At 40.1% G+C, this 17,978-nt stretch overlaps 1 protein-coding gene and 1 pseudogene across 1 annotated transcript; both read right to left on the minus strand.

Moving 5' to 3' along the window:
* LOC109228077 lies at nucleotides 9,165–15,701 on the minus strand (annotated as a pseudogene).
* On the minus strand, nucleotides 15,781–17,562 carry LOC109228078. The gene is made up of 3 exons (XM_019393259.1): nucleotides 17,212–17,562; nucleotides 16,285–17,081; nucleotides 15,781–16,186 (listed from the first exon to the last, which is right to left on the minus strand). Exons 1-3 carry the CDS (start codon nucleotides 17,560–17,562, stop codon nucleotides 15,781–15,783), a joined length of 1,554 nt encoding a protein of 517 aa, XP_019248804.1.

Genomic DNA, 17,978 nt, shown 5'->3' on the forward strand with positions numbered 1-17,978 from the left:
TGAGTAAGTAGACCAATCTATGCCTTGGCTATCTCTGTAAAAGCCACTAATTGATAGATACAGAGGTACAAGCTTAGCTAGCTTATCAATCTCAGAAGCTACATAGGCATCATGACCTGCAGATCTGTACGAGTCATACACTTTGATACATCTCTCCTTGAATGAGACAACAGCCAATACCCAGTGTAGTTTGTCCTTCAAGTTGACTGGTATCAAGACATTATCCACAGTATGCCAAGGTACATTAGCTAGCAATCTGTAGCCCCTTATGTACTCACATACCACATCCTCTTCTTTGGCTACATTAGCATTACTATCTGTATCAGCATACCTGTCGAAGATTTCAGCGATTCTTGTCTTGAATATACAATCAACAGTTGTATACCTGAAGTTGCTTGTTTGATTGTACTTTCCCTTCTTTCTCAGATAGTAGAATATGACGTCAATATGTTATACACAAATTTAATTACATGGTGTGAGTCCAATTAATCAAACTATTAAAGAATATAGCTGAATACAGAGAAATACATATGAATAATACAGTTGAGTACGACTTAATACAGCTGAAAACAGAAAAATACATCTGAATACAGCTGAATAATACAGTTGAATACAACTGACTACATCTGAATAAAACAGTTGAATACAACTGAATACAACTGAATACAACTGAATAAAATAGTTGAATACAACTGACTACAGTTGATTAAAACAGTTGAATACAACTGACTACAACTGAATACAACTGAATAAAACAGTTGAATACAACTGTATTCAGTTGAATACAACTGAATACAGAGAATACATATGAATAATACAGTTGAGAACAACTGAATACAGCTGAAAGCAAGAAAAATACAACTGAATACAGCTGAATAATACAGTTGAATACAACTGACTACAGTTGATTAAAACAGTTTAATAACACTGACTACAGCTGTATAATGATGCCATTGCATTCATCAAACATTTCATCATATAGAGTGTTTGAAAACAGTAAAAATACTACAACAGAATACAATCAAATGCATGTTGTTATTCAAAGAAAATTAGTCAGTTAGGGGAAAAACTTACGTTGTCATCCCATAGCTTCCCGTCAAACGATAGAAGGTAAAACCAATTTTTTGAATTAACTTGATCAACTCCAAAATCCAATGGTATATGAAGTGTTGCCTTGTTCTTCTTGTATTGGTCTTCCAAATTACTTCTACAAGTATGATATAAAAAAACATTATATACATTTTTAAAAATATAAAAACTTAGTACACATACCGGGGGAAAACTCACCTCTGATCATGTCTAGCGAGAAGACCATCACGAACCCATTTGTCATATTCCTGAATGATTAATGTAGGATGTGGTCCCGTTATTGAATCATCCTCAAAGGGGTGTCTTTTTTCAAAAATGGGGGTCAACTTTACTGAGGTACCTGTTGTTCATTGAAGTCGTGAGTAGAGACTTTTAATTTTTAAAACCATGAGGAAATAGATCTTTAGTTTATAAAAACACTAACCTGGTTAGACTTATAAGGCGAAGAATACCATATACTTGGTCGTCGATTCCTATGAGATGGTAATGGGGTTGATTCAGCTTTTTTTGCACTGTTGTGTATCACAATTCTAGTTTCTGGAATTTGACTGGGAAGAAACTTGTCGTCCAGCTCAAATTGAGATACATAAAATTCGGTAGATACACCCTCTTGACCTGTAGGTGGTATGTTGCACGACACCTCTGATGTAGTATTCCCCGCAACTCTTGACTCCACACATTCAACATTAAGCATTGGTTTCTGTTAGTCGTATGTATCATTGTTAGTGTAGCAACTTAGTGTAAGAATAAAGTTAAATACATATAAATACAGTAAGAAAACTGATTTTGGTAATGGAAATCTTAGTGAAATACATCACACATATTCAAGAATAACAAATCAGAATACATTATAATACGGCTGAATATATTTAAATACAGCAGTTAATTCCAATTACATATTAAGGTTAACATACATCTGAATACATTTAAATACATGTGTTGGTCGAATTCATTTTTCATTTTAGTGAGGTAGTTAAATGCTTGTCGAATACATACAACTTTTAAAATACAATTATTTAAGTATAACAACAAACAGGAGATATAAACATATGCTAAAGATGTTAAAAATGTTAAACCTCAACATTATCTCCGACAGCTGTGTCAATACCATCATCACGCCTCCCTATGGGTTCCTTTCTCTGGTGTAAACTTTCATTTTGCTGATTGTGTTGAAGATGGTCAGAAAGCATCTTGAAGTTATCATTGATCAGCATTCTCAGAGACTTGAATTCTCCCACAACCTTAACAATACAGAAATAATTAGAAGATTGCGCCAAAAATATATGAATGTTAAGCACTAAACTGCAATGTTTAATATGTGGTTAAGTACTCACGTATTCTTTGAATGAATTTAGGTCTTTCCTCAAAGAAGATACTTCGTCATTTTTGGAATCTGGCAGTTGATTGTGATGCAAAACATTCTGTCCAAATTCGGATACACAAACAGGAGGACCTTGGATTGATACTCTGTTTCATTCGGATGCCTTTCGTGTTGCTTGTGCTTTTTATGGGGCAGTGATGAAGATGGACCAACACTTGCAACATGTTTCTTCTTACATTAAAGATCAGGTGTAGGAGAAAAGTCATCCGAATCCTCTCCCGGCTTGTCTGAATGAGAAGGAGTAGGTCCGTTCTCAACATCAGCGCCTACAGGAGGAATCTGAATAACGGCAAGCTCTATATCGGTTGGATGGATGTCCTTGTAAACAATCTGAAAAATGAAATACAATCAAAGTCTTACTACAAACATACACATGCAGATCTAGAATCAAACTGAAATTTGTATTGAAATTAAGGCAACACTAATGATTGGGAAACTATATGCAATTGTATGAAGAATTAATAATGAAGGCTACAACAACTCTATATTGCTGTATGCATCTGAATGTAAATGTATACAGTAGCTGTATTTAAATCTATCCAGTATCTGTATGCATTTGTATACAAGTGTATGCAGCATATTTATGCATATGAATGCAACTGTATACTGCTGTATGCATCTGAATGCAAATGTATGTAGTAGCTGTATTTAAATCAATCCAGTATCTGTATGCATTTGTATACAAGTGTATGCAGCATATTTATGCATCTGAATGCAACTATATACTGTTGTATGCATCTGAATGCAAATGTATGCAGTATCCTGTATGCAGCATCTGTATGCATTTGTATGCAACATACATGTGAGAATATGACAACAGGTATTACAGCAGAAACTATAGCAGGTATTACAACATCAAAAATGTATCTGTATACTTCTGTATGCAAATGTATGCAGAATTAATTATTAATAAAATCTAAACTAGCCATTATACAAATTGTATATTGTCGTGTTTCCGTTGTCATTGAACATGTCGTTCATCAAATAAGCAAACTTTGGCTGATTTCCGGTGGTTCTCCAATTGAGTATTCTAGGGACCACGTTATCAACTCGGAGTGCAATTTTGGGATCAACATCTGAACAGCACTCATAAAACCACACTTGCATAGCTAGGGGCATCCCAGCTATCCTGTAATACTTCTTCTGAGCATCCATCTTCTTGCTAATCGATTTTGTCAACGTTTCAAATGCTTTTAAACCCCAATGATATTCAGAATAGCACCCACTCTAGACCAAGTCAAAATGTAGCCTTGGTATGGCTGTACTGTTCTTCTCGGATGAAAAAATGGAAGTGTGTATGAAATACAACAAAGATATCTTCAAGGCATCACCATCATTGTCGGGACCCCAATTCTTGTCAGCAAAGTATTTCATCAAATGTTTCTTCTTGACAAGATTAGCACCTCCAAAGTAAGTCTCAATAAGCCGGTTAGGAACCTTTTCACTAAACTCAAAATCAGCATCATTACCAACACATTTGAGGCCAGTCACAAGCGCAAACTCCCTTAATGTGAAATGCAATGAAGTACCATTGACGTGTATTGCAAATACATTGTTAGGAGTTCCTTCTAACTGGTGAGCCATGAAGCATCTGAAGAGTTGATGTTGGACTTCACAACGCTTCATTTGAAGAAAATTTCCAAAGCAAGTATTACCCAGTTGTTTGTACTGCTCTGGAGTAAGATTCTCCTTTAGCTCGGAGACTATGTCAGCGTTAGTATATGCACTGATATGCGATGCAAATATTGGCCGGTGTTTCACAAAAAACTTAATTCCCTGCATGTAACAAGAATAAATACATATAAATACAACTGAATACAACGCATATTTCATAGTAAATCTGATATGAATACATATAAATACAACTTCAAACACTTAGAAGTATAAATATAACTGAATAATACACATATTTCATAGTAAATCTGACATGAATACATATGAATACAACTAAATACATTGACAAGGCTAAATACATATAAAAACAACTGCATACAAAACACATGACATAGATATATCATACATGAATACATATGAATACAACTAAATACAGACTGGAAATTTAAACATTTGAAAACAACAAATAAATACATTGAAATTAGAAGGAAAAACAGTGATGGGAACCTTGAAAAATCCTTAAAAATACAACTATAAAAATACATCAGAATACATATACATACGTATAAATACAACTGAATACATGAATAATACAGATGAATTTCATCAGAAAATTACCTTTTCTTCGACTTTATCTGAGCTTTTACTTGCTTCAACCTCCTTCCCCTTGACAGACGAAGCTTCAGAGATATGGATTTTCCTCTTTTCTGGAATAGGAAATCTTGTCTCCTTCATTGATTTCTCGATTTGGGTTTCTTTGAGATTTTCATGTCGAGCTTTTGTTCTCTTCTCCAAAGCCATATTTTTTGCTAAACCTGCATCCAATTCCCCTTGAGTGATTTGCAAGGAGAAAGAGGGCCCATCGAAATTGAGAATTTTAGTGGGTATACCTCTAGTAATCAACTTGCAGGGTGTATTCTCAGACATTGTGATAATACAACTTGGGTACTGTTGATTAGATACAATTTGGTGAGTAGAGAGGTTGAGAATAAGCAAAAATGGCGAAAATAAAAAAAAAATGCTTACCACACTACTTATAAAAACAAGTCAATACAATGTAGATGAAGCGTTAGGGTTTACCCGAGATTGGGGAAGGAGGAAGCTGCATTGTGGGTGAGAGGATTCGAATTTTTAGCGCGATTACAGGGGATTTGGGATGAAAAATAAATTGGATCAATTTGAAGAGAGAGGGAGAACTTGTATTGAGAAGTTGTATGGAAAACGGTATCTATGAGAGAGAAAATCTGAGAATAGAGAGAGGGAAATAAAACATAGCGTGTATAATGGCTTAAGTATAGGAGATACCCAAAATTAGAATTTTTGCTATAAATCATAAAACATATCTATAGGAGGTAATTTATTGAAATGGTATTTATTTTAAATAAATAGGGGGTTAACCTATTCTATAGGAAGTAAAAATTCCAATTCAAATTAAATACCTATAAAAACTCTAAATTAATTTTGATAAACTATTAGTATTAAAAATAAAACTAAAAATTAAAGTTGGAATTAATTTTGGTATTTTCTAGGATTATATTAGGATTGAATTAGGTTAAAAGTAATATATCTTTCTAAAAATACCTAATACTGAATTAAATAGAAAGTGAAACTATTTTTGTATTTTCTTTTCAATTTTTTGTGCCTTAAAATAGAATTAAAATTAGTAATAAAGTAAAATCCTATAGAAATAAACCCAAATAAATATCCTAAAAATACTAGGACTATTAGAGGTAATTCTAATGCGCGGGTCAAAAATTGCATGTCTACAACTGCCCCTCTTTGACAGGAAATATGAAGTGTTTTCAGACAAAGAACAACAAGACATGTTTTTGACCCGACCTTTATTTAGAGAGACCAAAACTAAAAGAAAAGAGAGTGTGACCGAGCCCTGGTGTCTGAGCTGCCTACATATCCTTGGCTATAAAGGAATCAGGCCACATGTAGTTCACAAGTGAGAAGGATGATGGAGTACCAAAGTGGAGAGTCGAGTGAAGTGCCGTCGAGGTTTCGGTCCGCGGTTCCTGCCGTTACATCAAAAAAATAAAAGGAAAAATTACAGCAAAAGTAAAAGAAAAATACAAGATCCTATCTACTTCTTCTCTTGAATCTTCCTTGAATCTCTACTTGATCTCCAATATGACCTGTTCTTCAGGCGGGTACCTGATGCTTCTTAAATTTGCAAACTGAAGTAACTATGGAATGAATTCGCTCGTTCTCCAGGTGGGCGCCTGCCAATAGCTTGACTTTGGTATAAAATGAGTTCCCTCGTTCTCTAGGTGGGCGCCTGATTTCCAAAACTTGAATTGTATTCCCTTGTTATCCAGGTGGGCGCCTGATTACCAACAATTTGAATTGTATTCCCTCGTTATCCAGGTGGGCGCCTGATTACCGACAATTTGAATTGTATTCCCTCGTTATCCAGGTGGGTGCCTAATCGCCAACACTTGAATTGTATTCCCTCATTATCCAGGTGGGCGACTGATTGCTAAAACTTGAACTGTATTCCCTCGTTATCCAGGTGGGCGCCTGATTGCTAAAACTTGAACTGTATTCCTTCGTTATCCAGGTGGGCGCCTGATTGCTAAAACTTGAACTGTATTCCTTCGTTATCTAGGTGGGCGCCTGATTGCTAAAACTTGAACTGTATTCCCTCGTTATCCAGGTGGGCGCCTGATTGCTAAAACTTGAACTGTATTCCCTCGTTATCTAGGTGGGCGCCTGATTGCTAAAACTTAAACTGTATTCCCTCGTTATCCATGTGGGCGCCTGATTGCTAAAACTTGAACTGTATTCCCTCGTTATCCAGGTGGGCGCCTGATTGCTAAAACTTGAACTGTATTCCCTCGTTATCCAGGTGGGCGCCTGATTGCTAAAACTTGAACTGCATTCCCTTGTTATCCAGGTGGGTGCTTGATTGCTAAAACTTGAACTGCATTCCCTCGTTATCCAGGTGGGCGCCTGACATTTCAACAAAACAGACAAAACAAAAGAAATTTTTCTGCCCCAGTTTGGGATCAGGGCATATTTGTGAGTGTTAATCGGATCATGTTACCTACAGAGCTCAATGAATTTAAAAGCTAAATCCCATTATCCAGGAGAGCCCTGAAAACTTCAGATTAAATCTCATCTTAAGAGTGATAACTTTAAAGCTAAATTATATTTTCTAAAGGGAGAACTTACGCTAAAACTTAAAACTAAATCCCATTATCCAGGAAGGTCCTGAAAACTTAAAACTAAATCCCATTATCCAGGAGGATCCTGAAAATTTTAAAACTAAATCCCATTATCCAGGAGGGTCCTGAAAATTTTAAATTAAATCCCATTATCCAGGAGGGTCTTGAGAACTTTTAAAATTAAATCCCATTATCCAGGAGGGTCCTGAAAATTTTAAATTAAATCCCATTATCCAGGAGGGTCCTGAGAAGTCGAGAATGAACTTACCTGAGCCATGCTCTCTTCTTGGAGGATCTTGAACAGAATTTTTTGCCCCTAAACCATGCCTTCTTCGTGGGAGGGTCCTTGTGGATTAACAAAATTTCTTGCCCCTGCTTCAGACAAATGAAATTTGTTAGTTTGAAAATATGGTGGTTAGCTTGTGGCATCATTGCTGAGCGTCTGCTTCCGCCACTGCCATGCTTCATTCTGATTAGCTGCTTCGGGCTAGCAAGGAGTTGTTTGACCTTTTGGATGGAACTGGACCACAAAACCTCTGCATGACCTGAATCTCTCACACTCACTTTTTGCATTGTGTTTTCATTTTGAAAGTTGCTGAATCCTTGTATTTTCTCAAAATTCAAGATTCACTTGATTGCCTGAACCTCAGTTATCACCATACTGCTTATTCTAAATCAAGTCAATTGTGATATGCCTGGCTGAACTCCGCTTTGTGCAATTTAGAAGCTGGTAGTAGGCTTTGAAATCCTTTCCTGCTTGTTCAACAAGGGCTAATTCGAAAGAGACTCACAAAGATAGACTCAAAGAGCAAAGTGAAATGATTTTTGACAAAAGGAACAAATGAAAATTTTGAACACAGATGACTATGTGAAGAAGAACGATAAAAAGAAGACTTATCTGAGGGTAGCAGCCAGCTCCAATAATCATGACATGCATTTCGGACTGATCAGCCTAATCCGCCCAACCAATCATATTTTCAGTTTATGTCATGTCTTCATACTTCAAAAACCGGGCTTTCACTGATCCAGTCCCCCTGTGAACTCACGAGCCTCATTCGACTTGCAGTGCTCCGAAGGGTTTTCACCGACAAGCCTCTCTCATTTGTTCATCTCTCAACTCACCATTGCCTTACGATGCCCGTGAGGATTTTCACCAATAAGACTCTCTCATTTTAAATTTTCTCTCAGCTCACCATTGCCTTACGGTGCCCGTGAGGTTTTCACCGGTAAGACTCTCTCATTTTATTCATTTTTCCTTTGTGCCCATGAACAAAGTGTTACCCATGATGTAAATCATACCTCTATCTCGCTTGACCCGGCGTCCTCAAAGATTGATCGGAAGGTCTTTTTTTGGACCGTAATGTAGGCTTTTGGACAGGGTTAGAAAGAAAGGGTGGCATGAAGGCTTAAACTAATTTAAGATGAAAAAGGGGTCAAAATTACGACTTTTGGAATCAGATCTTTTCAAAACCAAAACTTCTGCCCCAGTTTCTTTGGGTCTGGGGAATTTTAATTTCTATTTTGATGGGACCGAACCGTAAGGCTGCCTACGTATCCTTAAAAGGAATCAGGTCGAATGTAGTTCAAACGAAAGTTGTTTGTTTTTGTTGTTTTTCTCTTTCTTTTTCTTTTTTGTTCTTCTTTTTTCTTTTTCTTTTTCTTTTTTTCTTTTTTTTTTCTATTCTTTTTCCTTTTTTTTCCTTTTTCTTATTTTTTAATTTATTTTTCATCATCATTTTTTTTTCAATTCTGCTACTGATTCCAAAAGAGGGGTATGAAAGAAAATAAATAAGGCTCAAAAAGGGGTAGCAAAGGATGAACGTGTTTGGGTAGCGGAACAAAATACCTTCGTCATTTCAGCTTTGAACATGCCAAGTACAAAATACAATTGAAGGTAAGCAAAGAAATCATACATAGTACCTCTTGACTGCATCAAAACTGATAGCCATATCTACACATTTGCCTTCTATGTCTGTTAAATACAAAGCACCATTGGGAAACACTCTTGTCACAACGAATGGCCCTTGCCAGTTTGGGGCGAACTTGCCTTTATCTTCTGTCTGATGAGGAAGGATGCGTTTCAATACCATCTGGCCCACTTCGAATTTCCGAGGACGCACCTTTTTGTTGTATGCTCTTGCCATTATTTTCTGATACAATTGACCATGACATACCGCAGCCAATCTTTTCTCATCAATCAAACTCAACTGCTCGAGCCGGGTTTTGACCCACTCATCATCATCAATTTCAGCTTCTGCAATGATCCGAAGGGATGGAATCTCAACTTCTGCGGGTATAACTGCCTCAGTTCCATATACTAGCAAATAAGGAGTTGCACCTACTGAAGTGCGAGTAGTAGTGCGATAACCTAGTAAGGCAAAAGGCAACTTTTCATGTCACTGCCTAGAACCTTGAACCATCTTACGAAGTATCTTCTTTATGTTCTTGTTGGCAGCCTCAATAGCTCCATTTGCCTTGGGATACGGAGTGGAGTTCCGATGCATGACCTTGAACTGTTGGCATACCTCTTTCATCAAATGACTGTTGAGATTAACAACATTGTCTGTGATGATCACCTTGGGAATTTTGAACCGACAAATGATATTTGAATGAACAAAATCCACCACTGCCTTCTTGGTCACGGACTTGAAAGTTACAGCTTCGACCCACTTGGTAAAGTAATCAATGGCCACCATAATAAACCTATGCCCGTTTGACACTGCTGGCTCAATTGGTCCAATGACATCCATGCCCCAAGCAACAAAGGGCCAAGGCGCAGACATTGTATGTAACTCAGATGGGGGAGAATGAGTCAAATCACCGTGTACCTGGCATTGATGACACTTGCGAACAAAACTGATACAATCCCGTTCCATGGTGAGCCAATAATAACCCGCTCGAAGCATCTTCTTTGCCAAGACATACCCATTCATATGCGGCCCACAAACTCCAGAATGTGCTTCAGCCATGATAGTTGAAGCTTCTTTAGCATCTATGCATCTCAGCACTCCCAAATCTGGAGTCCTCTTATACAAGATTCCTCCACTCAAGAAAAATTCACTAGCCAGACATCGAATGGTTCTCTTTTGATCACCTGTGGCCTGTACTGGATATACCCCTGACTTGATGTATTCCTTGATATCATGGAACCAAGGTTCGCCATCGATTTCCTCTTCAACCACATTACAATAAGCATGTTGATCACGAACTTGGATATGCACGGGGTCGACATAAGCCTTGTCCGGATGATGTAACATTGACGACAGAGTAGCCAAAGCATCGCGATCTCATTGTGAATCCTGGGAATATGTCTAAATTCTACCGACCTGAATCGTTGACAAAGATCATGCAAACACTGTCGGTACGGTATAAGCTTCAAGTCCCGAGTCTCCCATTCTCCTTGAATCTGATGAACCAACAAATTTGAATCTCCCAGAACCAGTATTTCCTGGACTCCCATGTCTACAGCTAACCTCAAATCCAGAATGCATGCGTCGTACTCGGCCATGTTGTTGGTGCAATGAAATCGAAGTTGGGCTGTTACATGGTAGTGTTGCCCTGTTTTAGAGATCAGTACAGCCCCTATTCCGACACCCTTCATATTAGCAGCTCCATCAAGCAGAGTTTCCAAGCGAATGAGAGAGAAAGTCAGAGGAAAAAACACGTTCTCTCTTTGCGAGATCCGAAAGTGGAGAACGCATAGCATTCTATGGGTACATAAGATCAAATGTAAAGCAGCGCTCTCTTGGCAGAGTTTTAGAGACAGGCTTATGACTAAACACTACCCGGAACAAAGCCCAATCGATTCAAATCGGTCAGTCGAACAAACAAAGACTATAGTTCGCGATCAAGTCGTTCGCTTCTATAGTGGTTCGGAATTCCATTTTGATCTGTAAAGTTCTTCAATTGATCCATCAAGGACCATTGTTCATAGGTTGGTTATAAGCCCGGAGATCGAGTCAGATTCTTCCCCTTTGAGTGGCATTCGATGCATCAACAATTTCATTGCCTTCCTTTCATTCTTGCGAACGTACTCCCCAGGCGGGATACTTCACAGAAGGAAGAGATAGAATCAAGCTTTTGTTTGTTATCAGGAGTGCAAGTTCCCAACATGCCGAGACAGCGACGGGTTCTCTGCCCCTGCGGGGATGGAGCGACAGAAGTTTTTTTGAGTTTTATACGGATACTGCCAAGAGATAGAGTCAAAATTGAACCAATACGTCCATTCCTACGCGAACTTATTTTTGGTATAGCTTTTGCCATATTTTATAGCGGGATACATATTGCCCAAATGGAACCTAAAAGATGGGATGAGTGATCCATAAGATCATTTGGCGAGGTTTCTTTATTCGGATTCTGCTTGAAACTAGTCCCGTCTTTGCAGCTTTTCTAAGAAGTTCCGTTCCTATCAATAGAAAGATCTCTTTCTTCTAGTCGTGCGTCCCCGGATTTTCATCACGGTCAACCTCATCAACAAACATGACCTCTTCACCAGGAAAATAAGTCTTCAATGGCTCATATTCATAATCCACCGGATTCTCGGCCAAGTGATCGGCCAAGGCTTGGGCTTTAATCGCGGTCCGAGTTACATAGATGATGTCAAACTCTGTAAGTAAAATCTGCCACTTCGCCAGTCTTCCCGTGGGCATAGGCTTCTGAAAGATATACTTTAGAGGATCCATGCGAGAAATGAGGTAAGTAGTGTCGGACGACAGATAATGCTTCAAATTTTGTGCCACCCAAGTCAGGGCGCACCATGTCCTCTCAAGCAGAGTGTACTTAGCCTCATAGGGAGTGAACTTCTTACTGAGATAATAGATTGCTTGCTCCTTCTTTCCCGTGATGTCATGTTGACCCAATACACAGCTGAAAGAATTATCCAAGATTGTCAAATAGAGAATTAAAGGTCTTCCAGGCTCTGGTGGGACCAGCACAGGTGGATTCTACAGGTACCTCTTAATCTTATCAAATGCTTCTTGACACTCGTCAGTCCACTTGACTGCAACATTCTTCTTCAGCAGCTTAAAGATGGGCTCACAGGTTGTCGTGAGCTGAGCAATGAACCTGCTGATGTAATTTAACCTTCCAAGTAAACTCATCACCTCTGTTTTGTTCTTTGGCGGCGGTAACTCTTGAATGGCTTTGATCTTCTACGGATCAAACTCAATACCGCGTCTACTGACCACGAATCCCAGTAGTTTCCCAGAGGGGACATCAAATGCACATTTCGCTGGATTGAGCTTGAGGTTGTACCTGCGGAGCCTTTGGAAAAACTTCCTCAAGTCCTTGACATGGTCAGACTGCTTCTTTGACTTTATGATCACATCATCTACATAAACCTCAATCTCCTTGTGTATCATGTCGTGAAATATGGTGGTCATCGCCCTCATATATGTTGCCCCAACATTCTTCAGACCAAATGGCATTACCCGGTAGCAATATGTCCCCCATGGCATGATGAACGCTGTCTTTTCTGCATCTTCCTCATCCATCAAGATTTGGTGATATCCCGCGTAACAATCCACAAAAGACCCAATCTCATGCTTGGCACAATTATCGATCAGAATGTGAATGTTCGGCAATGGAAAATCATCCTTCGGGCTTGCTTTGTTAAGATCATGGTAATCAACACAGACCCTGGTCTTACCATCCTTCTTCGGTACTGGCACAACATTGGCTAACCAAGTGGGATATCGAGTGACCCAAATGACCTTTGTAGTAAGTTGCTTTGTGATTTCTTCTTTGATATTCACACTCATATCAGTCTTGAACTTCCGCAACTTTTGCTTGACAGGAGGGAATGCTGGATCAGTTGGCAATTTATGAACTACCAGATCAGTGCTCAGGCCCGGCATATTGTCATACGACCATGCAAATACATCTTTCTACTCAAACAATATTTTGATTATTTCCTCCTCAACTTGCGGTTCTAAATGCGCACTTTTCTTGGTTTCCCTAACATTATCTTGGTCCCCTAAATTGATTGCTTCAGTTTCACTCAAGTTAGGCTTTAGTTTTTTTTCAAATTGTTTTAGCCCTTTGCAGTAAGCTGCTTTGTGATTTCTTCTTTGATATTCACACTCATCAGTCTTGAACTTCCGCAACTTTTGTTTGACAGGAGGGAATGCTGGATCAGTTGGCAATTTATGAACTACCAGATCAGTGCTCAGGCCCGGCATATCGTCATACGACCATGCAAAGACATCTTTGTACTCAAATAATGTTTTGATTATTTCCTCCTTAACTTGCGGTTCTAAATGCACACTTATCTTGGTTTCCCTAACATTATCTTGGTCCCCTAAATTGATTGCTTCAGTTTCACTCAAGTTAGGCTTTGGTTTTTCTTCAAATTGTTTTAGCTCTTTACTGATTTCCTCAAATGACGCTTCTTCATCATATTCTATTTCATCATCATATTCTACTTCTTGGATTGTCATTTCAGAATTAGATTGGCTTTTAAGACTCGGCTGAAAATTCTTCATGCATGTCATATCATTGCAACCAGCATAAAAAGAACTGTACAAAAGGAAAAAGAACAAAATAAAACACTATTAGGAATAACGGAAAACGGGAAATTGCATTTCATTGAAAATAAAAGGATAGAAGGGTTTGAACATCAAAACAAGCAAAGACTAAAAATCCGGATTACAACCTTGGAATAACCCAGATAACAGAAAGGAAAACAAAGCAGACTACCAAAACTCCTTCCTGGTGGGGGAGAGGAGTAGCTTCCCAATTGCTAAGCTTCACGTATGGGCCAACGAGCTGCACATCTGCTTTATTAGAGCCTTCACCAACTTCTACCATATTGACCTCATCGAACATACTTTGGAACCTCGTGATCAGCTCTTCATCAACATCGACCATAGGTTTTGGGGTTGAGGAGGTTGGAGGTTTTTCGGCCCCTAGCTTGACAAAATACTTAGAGATGTGTGGGACGGGCTTGGGGAGTGACCATACCTTCTGTTTCAGATTTTTTACCCTTTTCACGTCCTTCTCTATGGGCATAAATCCCAAACCAAATGTACCAGGATTCCCACTGGGGCGCATTGGATGCACAATACCCTGTAGAGATGAGCCCAGACCCTTGCTCGGCACAAAACCATTCTTCAACATTTCATTCGCAACCATGACGGTCGCGGAAGATAGCTTAGGACCCGAAATGCGTTTTCCTTCAGGAATCTTCTCAACAGACACTGTTTCGAAAGTTTGATAGACCCAAGGTCCTTTATCATCTTCAGCTTCAATAAATGGAACAGTTGTGTCATTACAAGCTGACAGGTCCTCATCACCGTGCACAACTATTTCCTGCCTGTCCCATTCGAACTTCACCATTTGGTGCAGAGAAGATGGGACTGCCTTAGCAGCATGTATCCAGGGCCTGCCCAACAACAGATTGTAGGAGACATCCACATCTAACACTTGGAATTCCATGGTGAACTCAACTGGCCCTATCGACAATTCGAGCATTATATCTCCAACAGAATCTTTACCTCCCCCATCAAAGCCTCGAACACACACACTGTTCAAGTGGACTCTTTCGATGCCAATCTTCAGTTTTTGCAGAGTAGACAAGGGACAAATATTCGCACTAGAGCCATTGTCAACCAAAACCCTTGAGACAATAGAATCTTCGCACTTCACCGTGAGATAAAGAGCTCGGTTGTGTTCTGTACCCTCTATAGGAAGTTCATCGTCCGAGAAAGTGATGCTATTTGCTTCGAAGATCTTGCCAGCTATCTTTTCCAAGAGGTTCACTGTGATCTTATCAGGAACATATGCCTCATTCAAAATCTTCATCAAGACCCTGCGATGTTCATCTGAATGTATCAGCAAAGACAAAAGAGAAATCTGACCTGGTGTTTTCCTTAACTGCTCCACAATGGAATAATCCTGCACTTTTATCTTTTTCAGGAACTCCTCAGCCTCTTCCTCTGTGATCGATTTCTTTACTGGCATTTGGCTATCCTTGAATGGCTTGGCTTTCCTTAATTCTTCTGGGGTGAAACATCTCCCGGAACGAGTCAATCCTCCAGTTTCATTAACTTCTTCCTCTATTTATTTTCCTTTGTATGTCACTGTCACTTGTTTATAATTCTAGGGAACAGCCTTGGCGTCAACCACTGGCAGCTGGGTTACTGGTTTAATGATGATGGGGTAATAGGAGCCCCCTTCACAACTATGACAAGCTTACTTGGAATCCCTGGTACTACCACTTTTGAATTTTTCGGACTTGGCCCAATATCTTTCGACAGCCCTTTCACAACCAACACTGGTGGTTTCGAATTGAGCGAGCTCGGCTTTTCTGTCACCCCATCAACTGTCAAGGGCGTTGCTTTGGTAGAGTCTAGAGCTTTAACCAAATTGCTTTCACTGGCCCGAATCATCATGACGGACTTAGAAGACTTCTTGGGCTCCCCATCCTTGTGAACTATTTCAATCATATGCGTCTCTGCATGGGCTGGCAAAGGGTTTTGGTTGATGTTTGGCGCGTCTGGGCTTTGGACTACAATTTGGTTTGTATCAATGAGCTCCTGGATTGCCCTTTCTCAAATGCCAGCACTTCTCTATGTCATGCCCTGGAGCGTCAGAACAATAGGCGCACCTTAAGGAATAATCGAGGTTCTTTAGAGGAGGATTTGGTATCTTTGACTCAATCGGCCTCAAGACGTCCAACTGCCTTAACCTTAGAAACAGACTAGCATAGGACTCTCCAAGTGGGGTAAAAGTTTGTTTCCGCTGCTGCCTCTCTCTTCTATACTCTAGCCTTGATCGAAAATTTGAACCATTGGGGTTTTGGTAAGGTTGTGGAGGTGGATATGCATTTTGTGGAGATGGATAGGTATTTTGTGGGACTGGGGCACGCCATTGTGGGTAAGGAGGGGGTTGAGCATATGATTGTGCATGGTGAACAAGGTATTGGGATGGCCTGGCTGAGTATTGGGGGTTTTGCGGGGAAAAGTAATGTTGGGGTGGATTATATGGAGCTTGGGCGTAGGTTTGAGGCCGGGGTCGAGGATGGTGTACTGATGAGGTGAACCCCTCCGGCCATGCCATGATCCGAAGACAACCATTGTGACATCTTCCTTCTTCTTCTTGCCTAGCAAACTTCCGGTACCACTCTGGATTGCCTGGGTAGTTGCTTTTATAGCAGAATAGCTCATGATCTTACTCGACTTGAGCCCTTCTTCCACCATTTCTCCCATCTTCACCACATCATTGAAAGACTTACCAATGGCTGAGATCAAGTGGCCATAGTAAGTGGGCTCCGGGGCTTGAAGAAAGTATTTAACCATCCCGTCTTCTTCCATCGGAGGATTGACCCGTGCAGCTTGATCCCTCCATCGGAACCCATATTCTCTAAAGCTTTCACTGGGTTTCTTTTCCACCTTGGTCAGAGATAGGCGGTCTGGAACAATGTCTATAGTGTACTGGAAGTGCCGGGCGAAGGCCTGAGCCATATCGTCCCAGGTGTACCACCTGCTGGCGTCCTGGAGGGTGTACCATTCTAAAGCTGCTCCACTCAGACTTTGGCTGAAGTATGCCATTAATAATTCGTCTTTTCCCCTGACGCCTCTCATTTTACTGCAATAACCCCTCAGATGAGCTACAGGATCCCCATGTCCGTCATATAAGTAAAACTTGGGCATCTTGAACCCGGAGGGCAGTTGGACATCGGGAAACAAACACAAATCCTTACAGGCCACACTCACCTGGTTTCCCAACCCTTGCATATTTCTCAATGATTGCTCCAGACTCTTTACCTTCCTGAACATCTCCTCTTGCTCTGCGTTCTTGGGTGGTTCGTCAGTTTCAACATGAGGCTCAAATTGGAGAGTGTAAGAGTAAGGCTCTGGGACTTTGAAGGTGGGCTCCGGTGCATAGTAGTGGGTATCTAGAGCGAAATGCGGGCTCACTAGAGGATCGGTGGAGGGTAGCTTGTGGAGGGGGTACAAAAATAGGAGCAGATGTCGGAGCAGGGTACGAGGTTGTTTTGGCTGGTGGAGCATGAAAAGCTTGGGCCGAAGTGCCGGGGTAGTTGTGGTAAGGGGTAAAGCCCGGTGCGTGTTGTGGGGAAAGATCAATGGTATTGGGCATCTGTGATTGAGAGAGTGGTGGAATGGAAGCAGGGTTTTCTGTGTAGTTGGTAGGGAACGAGGGTGGAGGGTGTCCCTTAATCCAGGCTTGGTACATTTCCGCCATCTGATGCTTCAACCTCCGGACCTCCTCTTGCAGTTCCGATTCCGACTCAACAATCTCCCTTGGTGGATCTACAACTCCAGTCTCTGTTTCCTTGCTAGCCATGACTGTTTGACGCTTTGATCGGGTGTTGTATGGATGACTTGCCAGGATGCCAACAAACTAACCACCTTCCTGGAAATTGAATAAAAATAATAGAGGACAACAACACAAAGCCACCATGTTAGCGTTAGGGCATTTATCAAATAATAATATCACATTATGTGCAATGCACCTAGCAACAATTAACGGTTCTAAAGTGGCTTTGAGGGTCGCAGGGTTATATGGCATCATCCCAATTTGTTCATTTCAATCCTTCCTTCTCTTTCTTTTCCGACGCCTTTTATCACCCTTTTCTCTTTTTCTTTCTCTTTTTATTTTGAAACAAAAATGGTTTGATCGAACCCGATGTAGGTTGCCTACGTATCATGTCCCTCATGAATCAGACCAAGTGTAGTTCTGGAAAAGTGATGGAAAATAAA

This window comes from Nicotiana attenuata, chromosome 6, assembly GCF_001879085.1.
Source record: "Nicotiana attenuata strain UT chromosome 6, NIATTr2, whole genome shotgun sequence".
Lineage (NCBI taxonomy): Eukaryota > Viridiplantae > Streptophyta > Magnoliopsida > Solanales > Solanaceae > Nicotiana > Nicotiana attenuata.